Source organism: Cervus canadensis, chromosome 11 (assembly GCF_019320065.1).
Source record: "Cervus canadensis isolate Bull #8, Minnesota chromosome 11, ASM1932006v1, whole genome shotgun sequence".
NCBI lineage: Eukaryota > Metazoa > Chordata > Mammalia > Artiodactyla > Cervidae > Cervus > Cervus canadensis.
In genome coordinates this window covers 27,981,173-28,005,325 of record NC_057396.1, presented here as the reverse complement: position 1 = coordinate 28,005,325, position 24,153 = coordinate 27,981,173, and the positions used below count along the sequence as shown (strand labels likewise).

Genomic DNA, 24,153 nt, shown 5'->3' with positions numbered 1-24,153 from the left:
TCTCCCCCTGCCCTCAATCTTTCCCATCATCAGTGTCTTTTCCAACGAGTCAGCTCTTCACATCAGGTGGCCAAGTACTGGAATTTCAGCTTCAGCATCAGTTCTTCCAGTAAATATTCAGGGTTGATATCCTTTAGGATTGACTGGTTTGATCTCCTTGCTGTCCAAGGGACTCTCAAGAGTCTTCTCCAGCACCACAGTTTGAAAGCATCAGTCTTTCTTCAGCACTCAGTCTTCTTTATGGTCCAATTCTCACATCTGTAGATGACTACTGGAAAAATCATACCTTTAACTCTATGGATCTTTGTTGGCAAACTGATGTCTCTGCTTTTTAATACACTGCCTAGGTTTGGCACAGTTTTGCTTTCAAGGAGCAAGCATCTTTTCATTTCATGGCTGCAGTCACCATCCACAGTGCTTTTGGAACCGAAGAATATAAAATCTGCCACTGTTTCCACTTTTTCCCCATCTATTTGCCATGAAGTAATGGGACCAGATGCCATGATCTTAGTTTTTTGAATGCTGAGTTTTAAGCCAGCTTTTTCATGCTCCTTTCATCCTCATGAAGTTGCTCTTTAGTTTCTCTTCACTTTCTGCCATCAGGGTGGTTATCATCTGCATATCTGAGGTTGTTGATATTTCTCCCTGCAATCTTGATTCTAGCTTATGAGTCATCCAGTCCAGCATTTTGCAGGAGGTACTCTGCATATAAGTTAAATAAGCAGCGTGACAATACACAGCCTTGACGTACTCCTTTCCCAATTTTGAGCCAGTCTGTTGTTCCATGTCTGGTTCTAACTGTTGCTTCTGGACCTGCATACAGCTTTTTCAGGTAAGGTGGTCTGGTATTCCCATCTCTGTAAGAATTCTCCACAGTTTGTTGTGATCCACACAAAGGCTTTAGCATAGTCAATGAAGCAGAAGTAGATGTTTTTCTGGAATTCCCTTGCTTTTTCTATGATCCAATGGATGTTGGCAATTTGATCTCTGGTTCCTCTGCCTTTTCTAAATTCAGGTTGTATATCTGGAAGTTCTTGATTCAAATACTGTTGAAGCCTAGCTTGAAGGATTTTGAGCATTACCTTACTATCACATGAAATAAGCACAACTGTACGGTAGTTTGAACATTCTTTGGCATTGCCCTTCTTTGGGATTGGAATGAAGACTGACCTTTTCCAGACCCATGGCCACTGTTGAATTTTCCAAATTTGCTGGCATATTGAAGGCAGCACTTTCACAGCATCATCTTTTAGGATTTGAAAGAGCTCAACTGGAATTCCATCACCTCCACTAGCTTTGTTCATAGTAATGCTTTCTAAGGCCCACTTGGCTTCACACTCCAGGATGTCTGGCTCTGGGTGAGTGATCACACCATCATAGTTATCTGGGTCATTAATACCTTTTTTATATAGTTCTTCTGTGTATTCTTGCCACCTCTTCTTAACAGCTTCTGCTTCTGTTAGGTCTCTGCTGTTTCTGTCCTTTATTGTGCCCATCTTTACATGAAATGTTCCCCTGGTATCGTCAATTTTCTTGAAGAGCTCTCCAGACTTTCTCATTCTATTGTTTTCCCTCTATTTCTCTGCACTGTTCATTTAAGAAGGCTTTCTTATCTCTCCTTGCTATTCTCTTGAACTCTGCATTCAGCTGGGTATATCTTTCCCTTTCTACTTTGCCTTTCACTTCTCTTCTTAGCTCAGCTATTTGTAAGGCCTCCTCAGACAATCACTTCGCCTTCTTGTATTTCTTTTTCTTTGGGATGGTTTTGGTCAGCACCTCTTGTACAATGTTACGAACCTCTGTCCACAGTTCTTCAGGCACTCTGTCTACCAGATCTCATCCCCTGAACTGCTCATCACCTCCACTGTAAAACCATAAGGGATTTGACTTAGGTCATACATGAATGACCTAGTGGTTTTCCCTACTTTCTTTAATTTAAGCCTGAATTTTGCAATGAGAAGCTCATGATCTGAGCCACAGTCAGCTTCAGGTCTTGTTTTTGCAGACTGTATAACCTTCTCCATCTCCGGCTATAAAGGATATAATCAGTCTGATTTCAACTTGTGTAACAAAGAACACATTCATTTTCTTTTGATACAGGAATGACTGCTTGTATTCTGTAATGTAAGAATCAAAAGTTGCTGACAGAACTGTTTTGATTATAGATCTTCTGTGAATTCATCATTTTCAATTTTACCTCTTCCTCATGCACTCTGTAACTCATATGACAACTCTAAGCCCAAGGTCTCTTTTGGGTTCCAATGGGTCCCACCTTGGACTCCTTACACAAACTATGGGCTCCTACTTCCTTTATGTCCTTTCATCAATCAAACCACTTGTGACCAAATTTGTGGAAATCTCTTATGAATAAGAATATCTTCTCTTCCTCGGCTTCTCCTCTGTACGCTTTTTGTTTCTTCATTACCTACTGTTCTTTTATTTCAGTGAGACACGACAGCCATGAATTAAGGCATTACTCAATCCAATATCTTCAGAATTCCACTTAAGACTGAACCTCCAGGCTTTTCTACAAACGTCACGGCTACTTCTTTGTCTTCTGCTACAGGTCCCTCAGATAGAGACTGATGTTTCTGTCATAGACTATGTACTGCAGGGTGATGAGACAGAGACTCTTCTTTTTCCTAAGGACTACTTTTAGACTATTATCCTACTTTCTTATAAAAATCCCTTGATCCACTGAGGTGCTCACTCTCTGAATAATGTCATGTTGTCACTACCAAGAGCCATCTAGCAACACTGAACCTTTGGCTGCTGGCTCACCATTCTCCTCTCCATGCTATTACCAAACGCGGCCACCACAAAATCCATGTCTGTAACGTATCTGAGCCTTTGCTCCTTGGTGCCTCACCTGCTCCATCACTAGTAACCCCCTCTCTGCCACCTCAGTGACCACTCCCACGGATCTACCCTTGGTTTTGTCACACCAGAAACTGAACCGCTTCCAAAATCACCAATACAAACGGGTATTTCCTTCTCCAAATACAAGGACCTAATTCTCCCAGCTCACTTGCTTGAGAAACCGATTATAACAAGTATGAAGAAATATGGTAATAAGCTCTTTCCTTAATTACCTACAATTACTTCCTATCTTTCTTTACTCTTCAAATCTTCTTGCCCTTCTCACTAAATCCTCACTCTCAGCTAATAACCTTGCCCTTCACATATACTCTGCATACCATTGCTTCTCTCCTTCTCAAAACTTTTTTCTATTGGCTATATAGTCCATTTCCCACATTTTTAACCTCTTTCTCTCAACAGGCTTCCCGTTAGCATTAAAAAAAAACCCCAGTATCTCAGATTTTTTAAAAGTCTTCTTTAGATGCACTGCACATAAACATATCTGCCTCTAACTTACTTTTACTTTTCTTATTTTTTGTTGTTTTTATTCTATCATTTTATATTGATAACATTCTTAAATAGAGAATAATTTTTACTGATATACATACTACCGTATGTAGAATAGATAAACAACAACAAGGACCTACTGTATATGCTTCTAACTTCTGACCAGTCCTCTCAACACTCCCCACAACTTGAGTATTTTATTTATGATATTTATGACCACTTCTCCAGAAGGCTAAGCTACATGGGGCAAAAATCTCAGTGTATAATTATCGCATGCGAACATTGGCCATAGAGATAATGCCTGACAGAAAACTCCATAAATATTCTCTGAATGGATAATAACTCAAAATTACCATTCAGACTAGATTTGTCACTGCTTATAGAATACTAAAATCTTTAAACTGTGACTCAGTCTTGATTTAAATAATCTGCCCCTCTATTTCTTAGTATAGTTGTTTTAAAATTCTGATGCTTAGCTAAGTTGAATGACAGCATTAGCTCACCCATATCATTCTCTTTCCCTCCTTCCTGGGAAAGAGTGGCCCCTGAAACCATGGAGGATGTGGAATTGGCTGGCAGGTATCCAATGTCTGCTCCTTCGCTTGCTAATCCACTTTGGCGCAACTTCGCAGAGTCCTGGGGTTCAGGACTCACAGAAGAGGGTGTGGACAAGTGCTTAGGGTGGCGCTGCTTCTGTAGTTCCATGGCTCTGCCAACTGAACAGAAAGCAATGGTTAATAAATCATGTGGCAAAACAGCTTTAAAAAAGATGAAAAGAATTTAGAAAGAACATAGTGGGCCCTAGAAACATATAACATGAATTACACAGAGCGAGGAAGAGATAGATAGACAGAAAGATAGGAAAGAAGGTAGGAAAAAAGTAAGGAAGAAAGAAAGAGAAGGATGGAGGTGGGGGCGTGGAGAGAGAGAGAAAGGCAGGGGAGAGCGAAAGAGGAGGAGGGGAAAAGGGTGGGAGATGGTAGAAGCCAAGGGGGAGAGAAGAGGCAGAGGACGAAGGGTCCTGAGAAAAGGAGCTGAGAAGACCAGCACTGGGTGGGGGAGAGGGGACACCGACAGACAGCGATGGACACACACAAAGCTGTATTCCTGTCAGGGTAAAGAGGAAGCCCGCTGGCTCTGTGAGCTCTCAGCAAGCCCCTACCCCACTCCTCCCTAACACTCACAATTTCTTCATCGTGACACGCCTCAGAGACCATGCAGAATAATTCCCATCCTGCCTGTTACCAGTGTTCACATCAGTCACCATGAGAAGCACCCCATAGCCGTGCACATCTTCACATAGTTCTATACATCTCTAATCCTAAAATTGTTCCTTCCCTAACTCCTACAATTCTCCTTCTGAATCCCTTGGAACTCATGGTTACCATCTGTTAAATTTTCCATTCTCCTCAACCTCTTCTCTAAAGATTTCCTTCATCTTCTCAGTGTTTCTCAACAAGGGGCATCATGACATTTGAATGAGGATTCTTCACGGGGTGGGACACTCAGGTTTGCTGGATCACAACACCCGTCCCCAACTCCAACTGTGCCAGAATTTTCAAATGTGGTACTGCCCAATGTGAGGACCACTACAGGACCTAATTTCTCTCCCCATAGCACTACCTCTACTTCTCCTGTAGCCCTCTCTAGGAGAGCAACTCTCCGTTAGGCCTGAGGGTGGAGGGACATCAGGAAATAAAGCACAATGAAGAGATGGACAACAGTTTATAAATATGGAGAAAATGAGTCATATATGTATAAAAAGACAAAGTATGATGGTGAAGTTCATGTACATTTTGTTTTGTAAATTTAACAATCAGAAAGTGAATGCAAACAAAATCAGAACAGGTAAGTAAATTATGTTATAAACAGCTGATGGGATGGTTCTACTGCCATTAAACACTTAAGACAACTGTCAAGTCTAACTGAACACCGGGGGTTCAGTTAGAAATGACACTGAATAGAAACAATGGAGGTTCAGTGGAAACATTTCTAGAACATCTTTCTCCAGCAACCCAACCTAGCTAAATGAGCCTCTGATATAAAGACGGCATGGAATGGTGGGAATGCAGCATTTCAAACTTCCACATACTTGCACTGTTGTCATGGCGGCTTGGTCTCCTAGGGGGTCCCAAGATGCTGGTGAATCCTCTTCGCTTCCCTTTTTCTTCGCCTTCCCTATCTTTCTTCATACTTTGCTAGAATCAAGGTACAATCAAAGAGATAAGAGATGCACAATTCTGATGGTCAAGTTGAAAGAAACTGGCTACATGTAAATGAAAGAAACACACAGGGTCTTTGGAGGCTGGCACACAGCACTATGTACACATCAAAATCCAGATGCCTTTTCAAACCCTTCAGAGCTGACAATTTTGGAAAGTAAAAGGTATTTTTATAACACATTTACTGGGAGCTTGTTTTAAGTAATTTATTCATCTCTTGGATAATATTTGCTAAGCTAATGTCTGAAGGCACTATGCTACAAGATGGGGTACAATGAAGGACGTCCTTATCTTCATCCAGCTTTATAATCTAACAACATAAATAATTACAAACATTGAGAGGAACCATAAAAGAAAAGCATGGGGTCAAAACTAAGCTGAGGATAGCTCTCTGTGTAAACTCCTGTTTTCACTTTTCATATCATCTAACAATTAGTTTGAACATCTGGATTTCTCACTGGATTTTGAGTTTCTTGAGAACAGGGACCGTATCTTATTCCTGCTGGCATGCTTCACACTAATTTGCTGAAAAAGTAAACACTAAGAAGAAGGAAAGCCCTGCAGTCAGATGTAAGAAGCATGGCGACCTGAACACACTATTATTATTCCAGTTTTACCTTGATTTTTGGAAGGAATCCAATCCGACCCCGCTTGTGCTCCAAATTTCGAGGTTCTTTCACTTTTACTCCCAAATGTTTCATGTACATGAGAATAACATATTGCATTGTCGAACTGGGGGAGAAAGGATTAAGTAAAATAAGACTTATGGGAAGGGACAGTGGGTAAATAAAGACACCAAATGACTTCCAAAACCTCCATGCTGAAAGTCTTAGAATTCATCAAGTGAAAAATAAAGAGCTATCTACTCACTGTGACCAGTAAAGATTCTACTCAAGATACTAGAATATTAGTCACATAAAATACAAGCCACCAGAGACAGTCTATATTTTTAAGTTAAAAGAAATAAATCTTAATTTAGGACAGGAGAAAAGACAGTTTCTTTTTTTTTGATCCTTAAAATTCAAGGAAAAAATAGTTACATTACCTCTTTTCTTCTTCTACAGCCTGAGCAGTCATCCTAAAAATAAAAGCATTTAAAATGAAATATTACAGTTTAGTAAAAGAGCTGTTACTAAACTCAGATAACTGATCAACAAAACAGAGTCAAGTCCATGGAATTCTCCAGGCAAGAATACTGCAGTGAATAGCCATTCCCTTCTCCAGGGGATCTTCCCGACCCAGGGATCAAACCTAGGTCTTCCCCATTGCAGGCAGATTCTTTACCATCTGAGCCACCAGGGAAGCCCCTGTGGCACAGTAAATGCTTTGGGACCCACTCTAAGTCTCTGTCACCTGGAATGATATATCAGAAAAATTGTGATCCCTGAAGGATCACTTTTTCGTCATCAACTTGCTATAAATGCTATAAAAATAGCAAGAAATATTTTCAAAGCCTGTGAATTAAAGCCAATGTAGTATTCAACCTGTTTTTGATCAGTTAGAAATTCTACAGTTACTCATTTTAGCAATACCCAGAAAAAGAAATACAAGAACATCATCTACAATATCAGCATAAACTTAAGATACCAGCTTCTCAAGTATTATCACAAGGTAAACAGCTCTACATAGACAACCTGACACCCCTTCTAAATTTGTTCAAAATGTACTTTACACATAATTATCATCTCAGTAGAGAGGGCGTTTCTACGTGTATTTCTATTACTTACAACACTTCTTCAATTTTGGCAACAATCTGTTCTGCACATGCCCGTTCTTTCTCCAAAGTTAACCGGTCCTTGTCTCGCTCCACATCAAGTTTCGTCAGTTCGCTTTCAGCCAAGGTCAGCCCCATGCTGCGCTTCTGCCTAAAGGGAATAGGAGAAACTTCCTGAGGTAGCCCACAGAAAAACTATCTCCCTCTGGAGATGCTTCATCGGCGTTTCCATAGTTATGAATTTCTAGCAACAGGTAAAATGTCATGGTTTTCTATTTGGGGGCCCATGTCACCTGGGACACTGCAGGAAGAAAATTCTAGAGGAAGTCACTCAACAGAATACATATCTTGAAGGACACATTTGGCACAGATAGGTACTAAGCTCAATTCCTGCCAGCCATAAGGAAAGGGGACCATGCATTCTCAGTACCATTCCAACCTTTCGACACCAGAAGTTCATTAGGTTTTAGTAACAGTGATAGAGACCATATGTTATGCCAAGGAATGTATAACCTTTTCCTACCTAAAAAGAAGATTAATTCAGGATGACCATATCAGCTTCTGTAGACCACGAGGCTTACCGAAAATCCTCCAAGTGCCTCTGAACTTCTGGGTGGACTCTTTCTTGCATAGTTTGGATATAGTGGCGATGTAGATCCTCAGGAATAAGCTCTGGTCTTCTTTTTTCTGCATAAATACATGAAATCACCTGATTTCTGTGCACATTCTGTGCACTGTAACTGGCACTATTTGGTGTAAACTTAACTTGAAGTAAGATAAAGAGATACTCAATATATTTTAAGTATTTTATCTCAAAATTCACATTTCATTTACTCTTAAATGTACTACAGGTTCTTTTACTGTTGTGATTCATATGATTCACGGTGTAACAGATAAAACCTCTAGAGAGGTGATGAGCTACTTATCTACAGAGATGTAATCCTCTAGCACATTGGTGCTCCAGACTTACCTAGATCTACGGATATTTCATCAGGAACAGAAACTTTCAGGTGCTAAAACAAAAACACAGACAAAAAGTGAAACAGCACCAAGAGTCTTTCAGGATGCATATAAGTACTCACACGAAATAGAGAAAAAATGTGAATACCTATATTTATAAGCATATTCATGTATAAGCTCATTTTTGGGGTACCACCCATCTAAATTTCCCAGCTTTGGAATATTCTATGGTTTGAACTTGAAAATAAGCCCTTTCCCGGAGGATCATGTTATAAAGGAAATACCTACAATCCGTTTTACTAGATGACTGAATGCTTTTGTGCCTTACTTATTCCTGTTGGCTTTGGCTTTCTAGAATGAACAAATATTGGTTTGGGCTTTCGAAAATCACTGGTTAAGATAATCAGTCACACACTGTTTGAATCAATATAGGTAAAAACCTAAACTATATGTAGATTACCATATGAAAAACTTACTCATGTATAACAATTTTATTCACTGTATTTGAGACACTCACAATGAAGACCATGATATTCCCAATCATATTGGTATATAAAGCTAAAGAACCCTCACAAGAAGTCATACTCCCAAGGAGAAAGTGTTGGATGTCAGTGTTGAAACTCTGGAGTCTTAAATCTCTAGTTCTTACATCTACAGTTTTTACTACTGAAATAAGATGACTGTGTCATAATTTACTTCTTCTTAGCTATGCTTTTTTCACATGATAACTGCAGTTTGTGAACCCATTACCAGATAATTTTCTCCTGTTAATTTGGGAAATGTCTCAGAAAAAATTATTTTGCATTTGGAGAAAATATATTATCTTCTTCAAATTTACTCTGTATTATACACCCACTTAAGTCATATCCTTCCAGAATTTTAAAAAAAAAAATTAATGTAAGATCTGAAGTTTTACATCTGAAAATAAGTTACTGCTAAAAATTAAGAAAGCTCTAATATTTATTTGAAGAGCAATAGAAATGGATTTCAAAGTTTTCTCTTTATTTGAAGTTGCCATAAAGTAGCTCAAGCCAACTTTCCAGAAGTACTTCTAGCACAAATGCAAAAAAGTATATATCTGTTCATTTCTGTATGTGGGTATTTATATGAAATAATATCACCTGTGGCATAAAAGAATAACTAGCAAATTAATCTAGCAGGGTTCTTACACTTTGATGTTAATAAGCTTATATAGATCATGAGCAGCAAAATACAAGACATCACCTGGTCTAAAGGCACATTGTGTGCCTTAGCATGGAATGCTCTAAAGAAACATCAAGTTCACATAAACTTCAGTATACTGTCATTTCTTCATGAAAGAAAACCATCTTAATAGATATAATGTGTAATATTTTAAACAATGGCATTATAATCAGAATCCTAACTAATCCATTCAGCAACTATCTGAGTGACCACTCTGTCAGGATCTATTCAGTTTTGGGGAAACAGCAGCAAACAAACAGAACAAAAGATATCTGCCCTAATGGAGCTTACATTCAGGGCAGAAGAGCAGGAATATAGACAGATAAAGAAAAAAATATAAATTCTATGGACAAAAATAACACAGGAAAGGTGACAGAAAGCAAGGGGGATGAAATTTTAAGTAAATTGGTCAGAGAAGGCCTCACTGAGAAGGTAACTGCATTCAGCCATGTGTAGGTGTAGAGGCAGCTTTGTAATAAAATACAAAGAATATAGGGCAAGTGCTGGAGGAAGAGGGGGAGCCAAAATGTTTCTATGTGAGTCTGTTTAAGATGGGAGAAATAACCATGTCTGCATACTAATAGGACTAATTCAGTAGAAAACGAAAGAACTGATGATGCAGGAGAGAAGGGGTACGTTTGCTAGAATAGAATCTTTTGAGTAGGTATAAGAAAACACAATCTGGATAAATAGGGGAAGAGGTGGTCTTGAACTAAAAGCAGAACAATTCCTACATATCATCAGGAGAGAGGGTTGAGCGTACTATATGACAGAGGTAGGGTGATACCTCTGGTAGAAGTTATCTTCTGTATGCTTTAAATTTCTCAAAAAAAACAGCAAGGTCATCAGTTGAGAAAAGAACAAGAGAGGAATTAATGGAGAGTTTAAAAGAGAGAAGGTGTGAAATAGTCAACTAAAAGAACTGCAAATATGAAAGGACTAGAGACATGCAGCATGATTATCAGAGACGTATTAAGGGCTGTTATTTACCCTAGAGCAAGGCTAATAATAAAACACATTAGTTTAAAAACCTTATTAAGATTTCTATTGGTAAAATAAAACACTTATTATTATCTACCATCATTTATATGAGTAAGATCGTTTCCATCCCTTTTAGTTAAACTTGGGCCTCCAAACTTCAAAGAGGCCAACCAGAGTCCAATTATACAAGTACTAACCTTTGGATCTTAATATATATTTATATATACACATATATACTGTATTCTCTTTTTCATTCCCTTATCCTAAATATGCATACATATAAACATATATATATGTTTACATCCCTTAAAACCTATTGTGAGAATTTATATGCCTATAACTAACTTAGAAATAAAAAATAAGTCATGAGTAATCAATAATTTAGATATAATACAGACATTAGGAAGCACAATAAAGTCCAAAAACAGGGGAGGGAAGATTGGAAGTTGGGAGGCCAATAATTCAGTGTACTGAAGCAAAGATTATAATATTAACTTGGTAACTTACGGCAGATCGATCCAGGAAGAACTGATGAAACTCAAGGAAGACACGACGGGTCTCCTTGGAATTGGTCTGTTTATATAGGTCTGAATAGAGATAACAGAGCTGTAGTGGAGAAAGAAATGGGGAAGAAATCATGAAAAATGTCATCTGCTAGATCCTCACTGAGTATAAATGTCTGAAACAAGTAGGTCACCATGAACAATGTAGTTATTACCATATAACCAAATCTTTAAAAATTAAATTAGTAACATTTTAATCATCATAGAAAACTGACAGAAGTCTATCTACCCATCTTGCTAAAACTGGAAAGTTTCATGGCATTTGCATCAATTAAGAACTCTAAACTGGCTAAATCATAAAATATATTACCAGTGTTGCAGGGTCAAACTGGGAAACTACATGGTGTAAGAAAACAGCCAAGTGAGCCGGGCGAGATTTCAGCAGTTCAATGCTCTGAAAACAGCTGCACTGCCCATTGATCTAGAAAAAGAAATAAATATACATCAGTAACACCAACACATAGATGCAAAATGTAATGTCAGCTCAGTTAAATATGACTATTCCAATTTCACTTTGACCTATCCTAAAAACTTTAAGGTTTAAAAAAACTTCACAAGAATATTATAAGCAACATGGGCTACGGAATCTATTCCTCTGAAAAGTATCTCTTGGGAACAGGTTGGAAGAAAGACCGTCCTGGGAGAATGTAAGTCCAGAATATAATTATCAAAGAGCTCACAGGTCTACAAATCAGTACAGAAAAAAAAACAGGTTAAAAACACTTCTAAAAATGTAAAGGGAGGCTTTCTGCCTAATAACAAAATAGGTGTCTTCCTCTTAGGCTAATCATAGAGATGGTGGTAGGAAATGGAGTTGTGAGATTTTAAATAAGACAACTCCTAGAATACTTGTATGTTTCCAAACTGCAATGAACACAGAAAGCAGCAAGAATTGACCTTAACCTAGAATCATGTAAGTTAATCTAAACAAGTAACACCCATTCTGCACAATCTCTTTCAGAAAATATAAGAGGACTAAGACTTCTCAACTCATTCTAAGAGCTCAGCATCAACCAACTATCAAAACCAAAGATATTACAAAAAAAGAAAACTACAGACTACTATTCCCTATAAACACACACACAAAAATCCTCAGCAAAATAATAGGACTGAATTCAACAATATTGGAAAAAGGAAAATATATTATGACTAACTGGGGTTTCTCCCAGGAATGAAACAGGAATAGCTGTTTCCAAATGCTAATAACATCAATTAATGTAATTTACCATTATATTTAGTTACACGTAAATTACATTAATGTAATGTAAATTTAATAACAACATATGATGATCTCAGTCATTCAACAAAATTCAACATCTATTCATGATAAAACTCCTATCAAACTAAAAATAGAAGGAAACTTCCTCAATTAAAAAAGCATCTACAAAAACCTATGGCTAACATCATATTAATAATAAATGATTGAATGCATTCTTCCTAAGATTGAGAATAAGGCCAGGATGCCCTGTCTCACCACAGTGATTCAGCCTCAGACTGGAAATCCTAACTAGCGCAGTAAAGGTAATAACAAGAAATAAAAGATAAACGCTGGGAAACAAGAAAACAAAAACTGTCACAGTTATTTACGTGGAAAAATCTTAAAAAGTTATTTAAAAAATCTTTTTGAAGTAGTGAGTTTACTAAAAGATCATGTGAGCTTACTAAAAAGGACAAGAATAAAGCCAATCACATTCCTATATACCATCAATAAACAACCAGAATTTGAAAATTAAAAAAAAATTTATAAGAACATCCCCCTTCTCCCAAGATAAAATACTTAGGTAAAAATCAATGACTTCTTATCAGCTTCAAGAGCAAGGCCATTTCTATTGGTCAAAGCTAAAATAAGCAATTAACCCAAGCAATTAACCAATTAATCTTAGTTCTAAGACTTGAGCTTCAAATCCTTATAATTTCAATCTCCAGAAACTGTTCATTTTTGCAATAAATCAAACCTCTTAGAAAATTAATCATTTGTTTTTTACAAAGAAGAAGTCATCACCTGTTCATGTTCACTACCAAAGTCATCGTCCTCTGCTCCAATAATATGAGGCGCCACACGGGTAGAGGGACTCCCAACAAGTGACTGAGTGTCCTGGAAACATTCATGGAGAAGGAACGGAAAAATTGCCTGGTGGTCAATTTCAGAGACAGAATAAAGCCAAACTATTAAAAAGATGTGGTTCACTAAACTGACTGGATTTCTTTTCCTTTTCATTAGGTACTTTATTTTCAAAGTGGTTCTCAAATTTTCCAGTATTGATTGTTTCTTGGTCAGGGGGAGGGGGAGAAAACATTTCCCCTAGAAATAATAAACATCCTCTGCTTTGTTTATCTGGTTCTAATCCCTCTCTTTAGGCTTCATTTATTGTTTCATATATATCTGGACCTTGTTACAGAAAGAAATTAAGCTGGCTTACACAAACAGTTACAATTTTTAACAGTGAATGAAGGCAACAGGACAAAGGAAAAATGGTACTGTTGACATTTTGGGCCAGACGATTCTTTGTTGTGGGGGCTGTCCTATGCACTGTAGAATAAGGAGCAGCATACTTGGCCACTGCCCACCCACTAGATGCCAGGAGCAGCCTCCCAGTCATGACAATCAAAAATGTGTCCAGACCTTGCCAAATGAGCCCTGAGGGACAAAATCATTCCTGGTTGAAAATCATTGGCATAATGCAATAAAATGTTCAAGTAATCACACCAACACTGCTATAGAAACGATGGTAACAAGATTGTAAAAATAAATTGTAGGCTGGCAGCCCTCACTCCTATGCAATAGATCATCCATGTGTCAGTTCACTTATAAATTTGGATTTAGCATGAAAAGGGGAATGTTGGAACATTAGTGTATAATGCAAAAAGTATGGGATATTTGCATACCACAAATACAGAAATGAAAGACCATATAGTACTAAGAGAAATAGTAAATTTGGAACAAATATGAAAAAAAATGAGTTTGGCTCAAACCTGACAGCAGTTGAATGCTGTAGGATCTGGGGTTGAGCAAAGAGAGTGAGGCTATGGTGACGGGGGAGTTATCCGCACAGCAGTTACAGCTCAAACTATGTACATGGACCCACAAGCTATAAATTAAGTGACTAATAAACACATAGCTGCAGTTTTCTTCCTTAAGTGTGTTGCAACTCTTAAGTATCTGCATTGCCTAAACTTGATTCTGCCTTTCTGTAGTCTTGCTTTTTAAACCTCAAGGCTTTAATAATATTTTTTAAAAAATCAGGTGAAGCAGAAATTTTATTTCTTTAGAGTATTAGTGAGACAACTTTTCATTTTACAGCAGACTTGAGGTTTCTGATTTTTCAATAGTCCTTATGTTGCTAACAATAGACAAATCATAATATACTATTAAATCTTTTACTATAAAACTTACAAGTCCTAATTTTAAAAAATAAAATCAAAATGCTAAAAATAATCAGTTAGGGATTTACAAGATCTAGCAACTCCATTTCTGATTATATACTCAAAAGAACTGAAGGAAGAACTTAAACCGGTATTTATTTATACATGCATGTTCAGAGTAGCATTATTCATGACAGCCAGAGGTGGAATCAACCCAAGTTTTCACTGATGAAGGAATGGACAAACCAAATGCGGTAAATACACACATAGATTATTACTCAGCCTTAAAAGCGAGGGAACTCTGATACACGCTAAATCACTCATCAAACTTGAAGAATGATGCTCAGTGAAATAAGCTGGCCACAAAAGGACAAGTATCATATATTCTACTTATTATGCAGTTCCTAGTCAGAGTCGAAGGGACAGAAACTAGAATGGTGTTTGCCAGGGCTGGAGAAAGAAAATAATGGAAGTTAGTGTTTAGTGGACACCAAGTTTCAGCTGGGGAAGTTGAAAAACTTTTAGAGACAGATGTGCTGATGGTTGCATAATGATGTGAATCTAACTTAATGACAATGAACTTAAAGATGGTTAAAATAGTATATTTTATGTTATTTGTATTTTACTATAAAAAATTTAACCACATAATAATACTAACTATGGAGCAGCTCTCTATTTTCCAATCTTTATTAAGTTCCTTTAATAAATTTAAGTTTTTTCTCCAAATTAAAAAAAAAGAATACACACACACACATCAGTTATGTCTGTCATTTAAGTATAAGGAAAGTCACTAGCATTTCATTGATTTCATACTCACAGTGTCCTGAATTGCTTCACTTTTCTCTGGGTTTTCCTCTAGATAAATCCTCTCTTTCAAGCCACTCTTGGGACTCTAATGAAAATAAAAAAAACAAAAAACGACGAGTTCAACAGGCCCACCAAAGGAGATAAGAAAAAGCAATGTGAAAGAATAATGTTCTGAATGACACATCTGTGTTTGAAACTACTAAATATCTTTCATATAATACTTGGCTCTGCTACTTTTTATCTGACTTTGGCAAGTCATTTATTCTCTTAGGCTTTTAAGTCTTATGTTGATAAAATAATTTCATCTTCAGGCTTGAGGGTTAATTTCTATCAAATAATTCTAATCAGATATATTACATATTTCAAGCTCATTAAGTCAAAATCAAACTCTACTTCCTCTAAATCCCTCTGTCCCAAACTATTCTTTCTATCCAAGTTAAAAGCATTCTAGCCTATTTATATGAAGGAAAATGAGTTTCTATTTTTCTGTTACTACCTTATATAAACTGATTTATGGATTCTTATAAAATTTACATGGTATGTTTGGGATGACCTAATGTAAAATATACACTATATGATACACAAAGCTTCAATTCTAGGGGATAAGGAACACTCCAAGCAATGGGAGCCATTCTTCAGAGCAGCTGAAAATGAGACGCAAGAAATTTTTGTGTGAATGCCTATATAGAAGATATAAGCTATCTGTATATATAATGTATATAAGATAGAACAGTAATTTCAAATATAAGCCCCACCTGGGAGAAATGGATGACTCTGGGTTAAGAGGTAGGACAGATCAAGCTAGAATAATCTTATCACACCAAAAAGAAAGAAACCTATGTTACTGGGGAGTCATGTCAAAAGAACACAGAAAACAACTTGAGAAGGAGCACACTAGTCCCCTCAAAAGGGACAATTTAATAAGTATCTAAAAGAAAAATGACTGTAATGGACTGAAATGCAATAAGAAACAGGTTAAAAATCTATGAATTCAAAATATTACACATCTACACACATGTGTGCAAACATCCCCACATTTAGTGACCTTCGGATTATGTCAGGGCACCAACTCTTCTGAAAACAGATACGTAAGGGAAAATAATCAAATATTTATCCTGAATTTCCTGTATAAGCTATACTTTACAGCAACTTAAAAGCTAGAAGGAAAAATTCTTTATAAAATAATTCCATCTAATGAATACAGGAAGAATGACAAAATTATATCATTTTGAAATCCCTTATTAAATAATAGATGCAGGCATTTTTGCTATGAATGGAAGTAAAAACATTAGATAAAAACTTAGTGGAGAAATTTATAAGGAAGGAATTATGCTGATACGATCTGCATACCTCATACAAACTTAACAATTATAAAAAGACAACCAGACATTCTCCTCCTAATGTGATGTAACAGGATATACACAGTACCACCCATGAATTGTTCTTGCCAAACAACAACCCTCAATCCTTAATCTTTTCAAGACTCTAGATCTTACTATCAATTTTCAGGAAATACATACCAGAGGAACATGCTTAACACCTCCATGAAAATACAATTAGAATGTGGGTAGTTCTATTCGACATATGACCCAGCTTAACAAAAAAAAAAAATAGTAAGAAGAAAAAAGAGGAGGGAACTATCATAAATTAAGAGACATCAACCAAAGACTGAAGCTGTTGACTGGATCCTGACTCAAATAAACCTACTGTAAAAAGATTATTATAAGACTATTAGGCTAATCGCATTGCATATTAAGAAGATATTACTGAATATTTGATAATGCTTCTATGGTTCTAACTTTTTAAGTCTTTTTTTCCTTCCAAAGATGCATGTTAATGAAATAATACCTTGGATTTACTTTAAAATATCCAGGATCTGGAGAGTACAAGGAATGAAGGAATACAGACAAAAATAAGTTTAAGCACTTATTGATGACTCTGAGCTGGGTGATTAGGTACATGCAGGAGTTTATTATCTTAGTCTGTTTTTGAGTCAGTTTGGAATTTTTCAAAATAACTTATTTTTAAAATTATTTATTTACTTTTGGCTGCACTACGTCTTTGTTGCTGCTCATGGGCTTTCTCTAGTTGTGTGTGGGGGCTTCTCCCTAACTGAGGTGAACAGGCTTCTCATTGCAGTGGCTTCTCTTGTGAAGCATGGGTTCTAGGCACACAGGCTTCAGCAGTTGTAGTGTGGGGGCTCAGCAGCTGTGGCACGAGGGCTCTAGAGTATGGGCTCAGTAGTTGAGGCACATGGGTTTAATTGCCTTGCAGCATGTGGGATCTTAGTTCCTGGACCAGGCATGAAACCTGTGTCACTTGCATTGGAAGGTGGATTCTTAGCCACTGGATCACCAAAGAAATTCCTCAAAGTAATTTTTAAATTAAAGGTCAGCTGCAAAATGAAAATAAAAGAGGCAAATGCTCTAAGTTTTAGATGATAACTTGCGATCAAAGGAAATCAGTCCTGAATATTCACTGGAAGGACTGATGCTGAAGCTGAAGCTCCAATACTTTGGCCACATGATGTGAAGAACTGACTCATTAGAAAAGGACCTGATGTTGGGAAAGATTGAAGGCAGGAGGATAAGGGAATGATAGAGGATGAGATGGTTGGATGACATCACCAACTTGATGGACAGGAGTCTGAGCAAACTCTGGGAGTCAGTGATGGAGAGGCGAGCCTGACGTGCTGCAGTCCTCGGGGTCGCAAAGAGTCAGACTCGACTGAGCGACTGAACTGAACTGAGCTTCTCCCATGAGAAGTACATCCATGGGCATGTAAGCATTCTTTAAAGCCTTCTCTGAGGTGAGCAAGAGCAGGGAATTTCACAATGCTAATGATATCACAAACACCGTAAGGAGATTATTTTATAAAAAGGAGCAGAAAATGGAAAAAACGTAAGGCATTGATTGGTTCCTACAATCTTAATACAGTACAACTGAAACGAACATTGAAATCCATAAGATAAAAGCAGCAAATCTCTAGCTTCAAAAAGACACCTGTAAAAAAAAAAAAAGACACCTGTAGGCATGACATGAGTTTGTTATGTGTTCAGTGAATACCTAGTCTTCACTGTATTGTCTCTCACGTGGATTTCTACATCATCCACTTATTTGGCCTCAATTGCCTCATCTATGGAATGGTGACATTTGCTTCTTTAAGATTACTATGAGAGTTAAAAAGAGTAAGTGTAAAGCATTAGGTACAACTACGATCATAAACTAGGTATTCAATAAATGGTGACAATTTATCAGCCATTTAACACACATTTGTCAAGTTCCTCTTAAGCCAAGCAGTTTTCTTTTCTTACTGATCTCCCTGTCTATTTACTTCATTTTTGACACTGACATGTTTCTGGCTATGCCTCTCTTCTGTATGCAAGATACAGCCCACACTCTACTCATTCACTCTTGTTCAAAGACCAATTAAACACCAAACACATGTCGAACTGTCTGAATTCACTGGAATGTCTGTTTCTACACTTGCCAATTCACTCTGTACTTCATAAAGTGATATTTCTAAGCCACAGATTTTATGGTTAACATTTCTGTAAATAAGATAAAATTCAAATTTTTCATTTGCATCACTTGTTCTGAATTCCTACAATCTCACTGTCTTTGTAGATATAAAGTCAAATATGATGGGTGCGTTGCTCTCAAGAAACTTGAGAGCAAGTTTAGAAACATCTAAACTTAGAAACATCTCCTACTAGAAACATCTAATGGGAGAGATAAGCCATGAAAACAGAGAGGAGATGCAGCACTAAATCAAAGAGAAGAAATCTGAGGATTCCCAGAAGCAGAACTGCTGGAACAAGTTATAACTTGAACTCGACTTTGCTTCTAAGATCAACTCCAGCCATTTTATCTATTAATATAATCCTAATACACCTGTAAAATTTTCACTGCTCTCCCAAAATGTTATGCATTTTCAGACCTTGGAGCCTTTGAGTGCTGGTATTTTGAAATTAGGTAGAGGCAATCTAGCTGAGTAAGTCTGGCAAGTTAGCTAACTCGCTTTGGACTCAGTTTTTTCTTTTGTTTAAGTAATAACAATAGTACTACTTCATCAGGCTGTTCTGAGAATTAACCAAGATAAAAAATGTATAACACCTATTATAGCTGATGGTATTAATACATATGCTCAATAAATGTAAGCTACTGTAATTCTTTTCTTGAGGCAAAACTGAAATCTTTCATCAAGACAATTAGCCTATCTAATCATAAAACTCCTATTAATATATTTCAAAATAAAAATATCCTCAAATTTTCCTTGCACAAGGAACTGAGTCACTGGGCCTAAGGATCAAGATACCCTGAATGACGGTGGCTTAGACCAGTGGCTTTCAATTTTTTTTTTTACAACCTCCAGTAAGAGAAATTTTATATTAACCAATGTGTACACACACACACACACACACAGCTATACATGTGTACAAATGCACACAATATGTGCATGTGTATACACAACAAAAGTCACAAAAAGTAACACTTACCTCCTCTACATGCAAAGCACTCTTATTTCCTATTCTTTTTTTAAAAATGCTGGCCCCGACCCACTAAACTGATTTTATGACCCACATTGAAAAAAACACTGACTTACAACAGATTATTTTTTCATCACTTTTAAGAAGGGTGATCTATTTTGAAGTAATTATTCCTATTACTGCATACTACTTACAATGTATTGCTGAGTATATAACACTGAACTTAGCTTTTAAGTATTCATATAACTGTGATGCTACATCATATTCAGCTTAAAATATTTTATCATCTTAACAACTATCCATGTTCATCTGGCAATTTTTGGGTTAATAAAGAAAGCATTACTAAACATGGGCTATTAACTGAAGTCTAAGAGGACTAAGGCTTTTCCTCTTTGAAATGGCAAAGTGCCCCATGATTCAAGACTGAGTCACTCTGACCACAAATGGAATATTAACATGCTCTTAAAGATATCAACAGTTGGCCTCTCGGTTTAGTAAGAAAGCACCGGCATTATTAACTTCTCTACCCACAAACAAGACGCCTGCTGGGAAATTCCATCTCCTTAAAAGAAACATTTGGCAATGGTGTCCAAGGGAAAAAGTGAACTCTGGAATTAAAAGCTCATATACAACAGGGTCCAGAATTTCTGCTCATGAAACTGCTATGTTAAAGATGATGGGGACCCTGAGGGATGGTATAGGGAGGGAGGTGGGAGGGGGGTTCAGGATGGGGGATACATTGTACACCCATGGCTGATTCATGTCAGTATATGGCAAAAACCACTACAATATTGTAAAGTAATTAGCCTCCAATTAAAATAAATTAATTAATTAAAAAGATGATGGCGATAAAAAGAAAGTAATAAGAATGCCTGTAGTTCCTATAACTTAAAATCAAATCTGGAAGTGGGGCTGTAGAGAAAAATACAACACAATGAAAGCGTAGAACACTTACATCGGCACTGTCACTACTGGGCCGAGAAGCATCTCCGCTGCCGCAGTCAAGTCTGCTGAGTCCATCACCAGGGTCTGCTTCTCCTTCACCGACTGCTAGCCCGTCACCTAATGGCTTGGAGGACGTAACTACAGTTCCATCCTGAAACACATCAGGCACACATACATTAAAAACAAACAACAACAAAAAAACCCTTTCATTACTGACCGCATAAAGAAACAGAGTCACACTGCAACCTCAATGGAGACTGTAAAAAGTTGGCCAGTTTGATGTGATCAAGAATGCTCTACAAGTTCTAAAAGTCAAAGGCATAAATAACTACTAATTCTGTGGTTCTAAAATGGCATGACCTTGAAGACAGGGAAAGTGATATTTCAATAAAGAGAATAAATATTCAAACTTTCAAATAAAAGCAAAAAGATAAAATAGTTTAACTTACATAATTTATATTCCCTGCCTGTTAGTAAAGATTATGACACTATAATTTGTGCTTAATTGCCTTCCAACACTTTACAACTTCAATAAATTGCCAATTCTGGGACGCAAAGCTATACTGCAAATTATTATAAGCTTTTAAATTAGGAATCACAGTTTTACTCTTGGAACAGGGTAAGACTGCTGTCTTTGCTCAGTAATCACAACAACATAAAACTGTCAATTATTACTAAGGCAGAATACTCAAAACTTCATATAGCTAATGGGACTAAAAGAAACAAGCAAAAAATGTGTAATGAAAAGTACACTGAACCCGGAAGTCAAGAGGCCTTAAAAATGTGTGATCTTGTGTGAGTCATTTAACCAATTTAGGCCCTGGTTTTCTCAACCATGGCATGATTTTTTTTAAACTTTAAAACGAGCAGATTAGGATAGATGATTTCTGTGTGAACCTACAGACCTAACTCATGAAGAATAACAAATAAGCAGCTTTTACTCATTTCTCCATATACCAAATCTAAACATTACAGAATATAAATCTGGTTGACATATAATGCTGAGTTATTCTTCTAATGAGATTATCATCTTCATAATTTACACCTATACAGCAAACCTATTTTTAAATTAAAATAAAAATATAGTCATTAAGAACATGAATGTGCTTTAAATTCGTCAGAATAAGTTTAAATTCCAGTTCTATGTTCCATTTAGCTACACGACCATAGACAAGTTATTTAACTTATCTGAGTTTCTTTAAGTGTTTATGTAAAATGGGGAGAAGCAACAGTAATATTTAATCTCAGAGGGTTGTTTTGCAGATTAAGTAAGAAAAATTATATATCCCTACTTAAAATATAATTGCCGGTCTGTTTTCAAATGGCAGAATAAATCTCAAAAATGGAAATACACGTATCTAAACACATTTCAGTAATTTGTCACATCAAAGCAAAAACACTCAATTCATTCTAAAATTACTGTGGAACAAAGAACCATGATATCATGACCAAACAATCAGAAGCCCACATTTCTTTTCTTTTTTTTTCACATTTCTTTTAGTTGACCATTATTTCTGCAACATCCGACACAGGACATCCTGTTGGCCTATACTAGAAAAAATAACTTTTTAAAAAGGGCAACTGTAACACCGTCTGACACATTCCCAGAAGAAAATTCTCCTGCAAAATGGCGCGCAGCACTTTTAATAATGATGTTACCTGAGCAGAGCCTGTGGCTTTGGATAACTGCTCTTGCAGCTGAGGAATGTGTTTCTTGGCCTCTTGGATCTCTTTTAACAATCTCTGAGCAGGTGTTCGGTTGTAGTCTTCCTGCAATAGCTGAAAAGTTATAAAAATATTTCAAGAATTAACTACTTATGTCAAGAAAATATATAAAAAGTCCATTCTTAATCAATAAAATAGCTGATGGCACTGACTACCAATAGTGTCTGATTATGATAAGTACCAACTGAACTATGCCCACTGATGTTTTTACTGGCCTGTAAATAGCCCCATTTCTAACTTAGTACCTGAAGCCGTTCCTGTTCTTTCTGTAACATTTTTCTCAGAATTTCTACTTTCTGGTTATGAACCACATTGTTTTCTTCCTAGAAAAAGAAAACAAACAAACAAATTAAGAACCAATACAAGGAAAGTGAAGCTAAAATATGTATTGAAAATGAGTCATACAATGTTACATTTCAGCTCCAGTTTTCAATACCTATCAGGATTTTCTTTGTTTCCGGTGGTTATGACGCCAAGCTTTCAGGCTTGACACTGAAGATAAAAGGTTGTAGGGCAATTTCAACCTTTCTATCTCACTTTTGATTAAAAAACACTAAAATGTTAATATTAGTTGGAGAAATGAAGTTGACTTAAGTATAAGAATAGTATCTTATACTTTGCCTTCCTTTGCATCTTTACTATCAACCCCCTTGGCATGGCTCAAATTCCCAGTATGTCCGACCTGAAGTATTAAGACCGCTCCCTAATTCATCTCCTGCCATTTCTCCCAGTTTTATAACCCTATAATATTTTATCAAATTAGTCGTCCTAAAATCTTGCCATAATCACATCACTCAAAAAATCTGTAATATATACTTAATGATCCAGTTACATGTAAATTAGCTTCATTGTTGAGACTCTTCAAAATCAATAGTCTTACTTTTTCAAACTCATCTCCTATCATATAAATCTTTAACAGGCACCAGCCAAACAAAAATCCTGGCTATTTCTCCCCAATACTTGATGCCTTCTTGGCTCTTTACCTTTGTTTATCCTACTCTCTACCTGGGTTGCCTTCCTCCCCCTGACCTCCGCTGCCACCACTTGGAATGTTAACTGTTCTTCAAAGCTCATTTCAAATAACAACTTTCCATAAAGTCCTTCCTTATTACAACTGGATGTGCTTTCTCCCTCCTCTGAGACCTCACAGAACTTAATATTTTCTTTCTAATAATGTCAACATTTTGCCTTTGTAGTATAATTACCTGCATACCCTTGATTCAATCTCAAACAACAAAGGTTTATTAAGTATCTAGCACTATATGCCAAGCAATATTGCAGACTCTGGGGAAACACAATAAACAAAAAAAACCCTTTCCTCTTAGAGTATATATTCTAAGAAGACAAAGGACCTTGACCACAGATATTTTAATTATATTTTTGTGGGAGGTACCCTGTTTTGTAGATGGTAAGTGTTAAATATTCGAAGTAAATCTGCCATCCCAATATTGTGCAATCATTTCAATCATTATATAATTTTTTATCAGCAGCAAATTATTTTCTACCATCTTAAATTTTATCAAGTCAACACTTTGAAACTCTTAACATAAAGCAAAGGCATTATTCATTATATAACTGGACATTTACAGAGACATTTTCCCACTCTTACCCCCATGAGCACAGGACTAGTAATTCTCTCCATATTCCCAGATGCTCCAGGTGAATGAGGGGATGTCGTGATGGGAGACATATGTCCAATGACTGATGGTTCTACTTCAGAATCAGCGAGTGGAATCTGGGGCGACCCAGGTGGGCGTCCCTGAACAGTGAGAGCTACATAGGAACCAGCTTCGGGGAGAGAGATGGTAGAAAGG

General features: G+C 36.8%; 1 protein-coding gene across 6 annotated transcripts in view; it reads right to left on the bottom strand.

The window, feature by feature from the left end:
• ARHGEF12 (Rho guanine nucleotide exchange factor 12) overlaps window positions 1–24,153 on the bottom strand; it is a 149,832-nt gene that overhangs the window by 30,726 nt on the left and 94,953 nt on the right. For 4 of the 6 annotated variants that reach the window (XM_043482298.1, XM_043482300.1, XM_043482303.1 and 1 more), the window contains 15 exons: window positions 23,949–24,127; window positions 22,585–22,662; window positions 22,274–22,393; window positions 20,625–20,765; window positions 15,190–15,264; window positions 13,012–13,140; window positions 11,320–11,430; window positions 10,954–11,052; window positions 8,273–8,315; window positions 7,884–7,989; window positions 7,316–7,453; window positions 6,634–6,666; window positions 6,206–6,320; window positions 5,459–5,564; window positions 3,870–4,082 (listed from right to left, as the gene is read on the bottom strand). In XM_043482298.1, coding sequence (XP_043338233.1) covers window positions 3,870–4,082; window positions 5,459–5,564; window positions 6,206–6,320; window positions 6,634–6,666; window positions 7,316–7,453; window positions 7,884–7,989; window positions 8,273–8,315; window positions 10,954–11,052; window positions 11,320–11,430; window positions 13,012–13,140; window positions 15,190–15,264; window positions 20,625–20,765; window positions 22,274–22,393; window positions 22,585–22,662; window positions 23,949–24,127 — 1,686 coding nt within the window. The remainder of the gene's footprint in view (window positions 1–3,869; window positions 4,083–5,458; window positions 5,565–6,205; window positions 6,321–6,633; window positions 6,667–7,315; window positions 7,454–7,883; window positions 7,990–8,272; window positions 8,316–10,953; window positions 11,053–11,319; window positions 11,431–13,011; window positions 13,141–15,189; window positions 15,265–20,624; window positions 20,766–22,273; window positions 22,394–22,584; window positions 22,663–23,948; window positions 24,128–24,153) is intronic. The other 2 variants (XM_043482301.1, XM_043482299.1) reach the window with 1 other exon arrangement.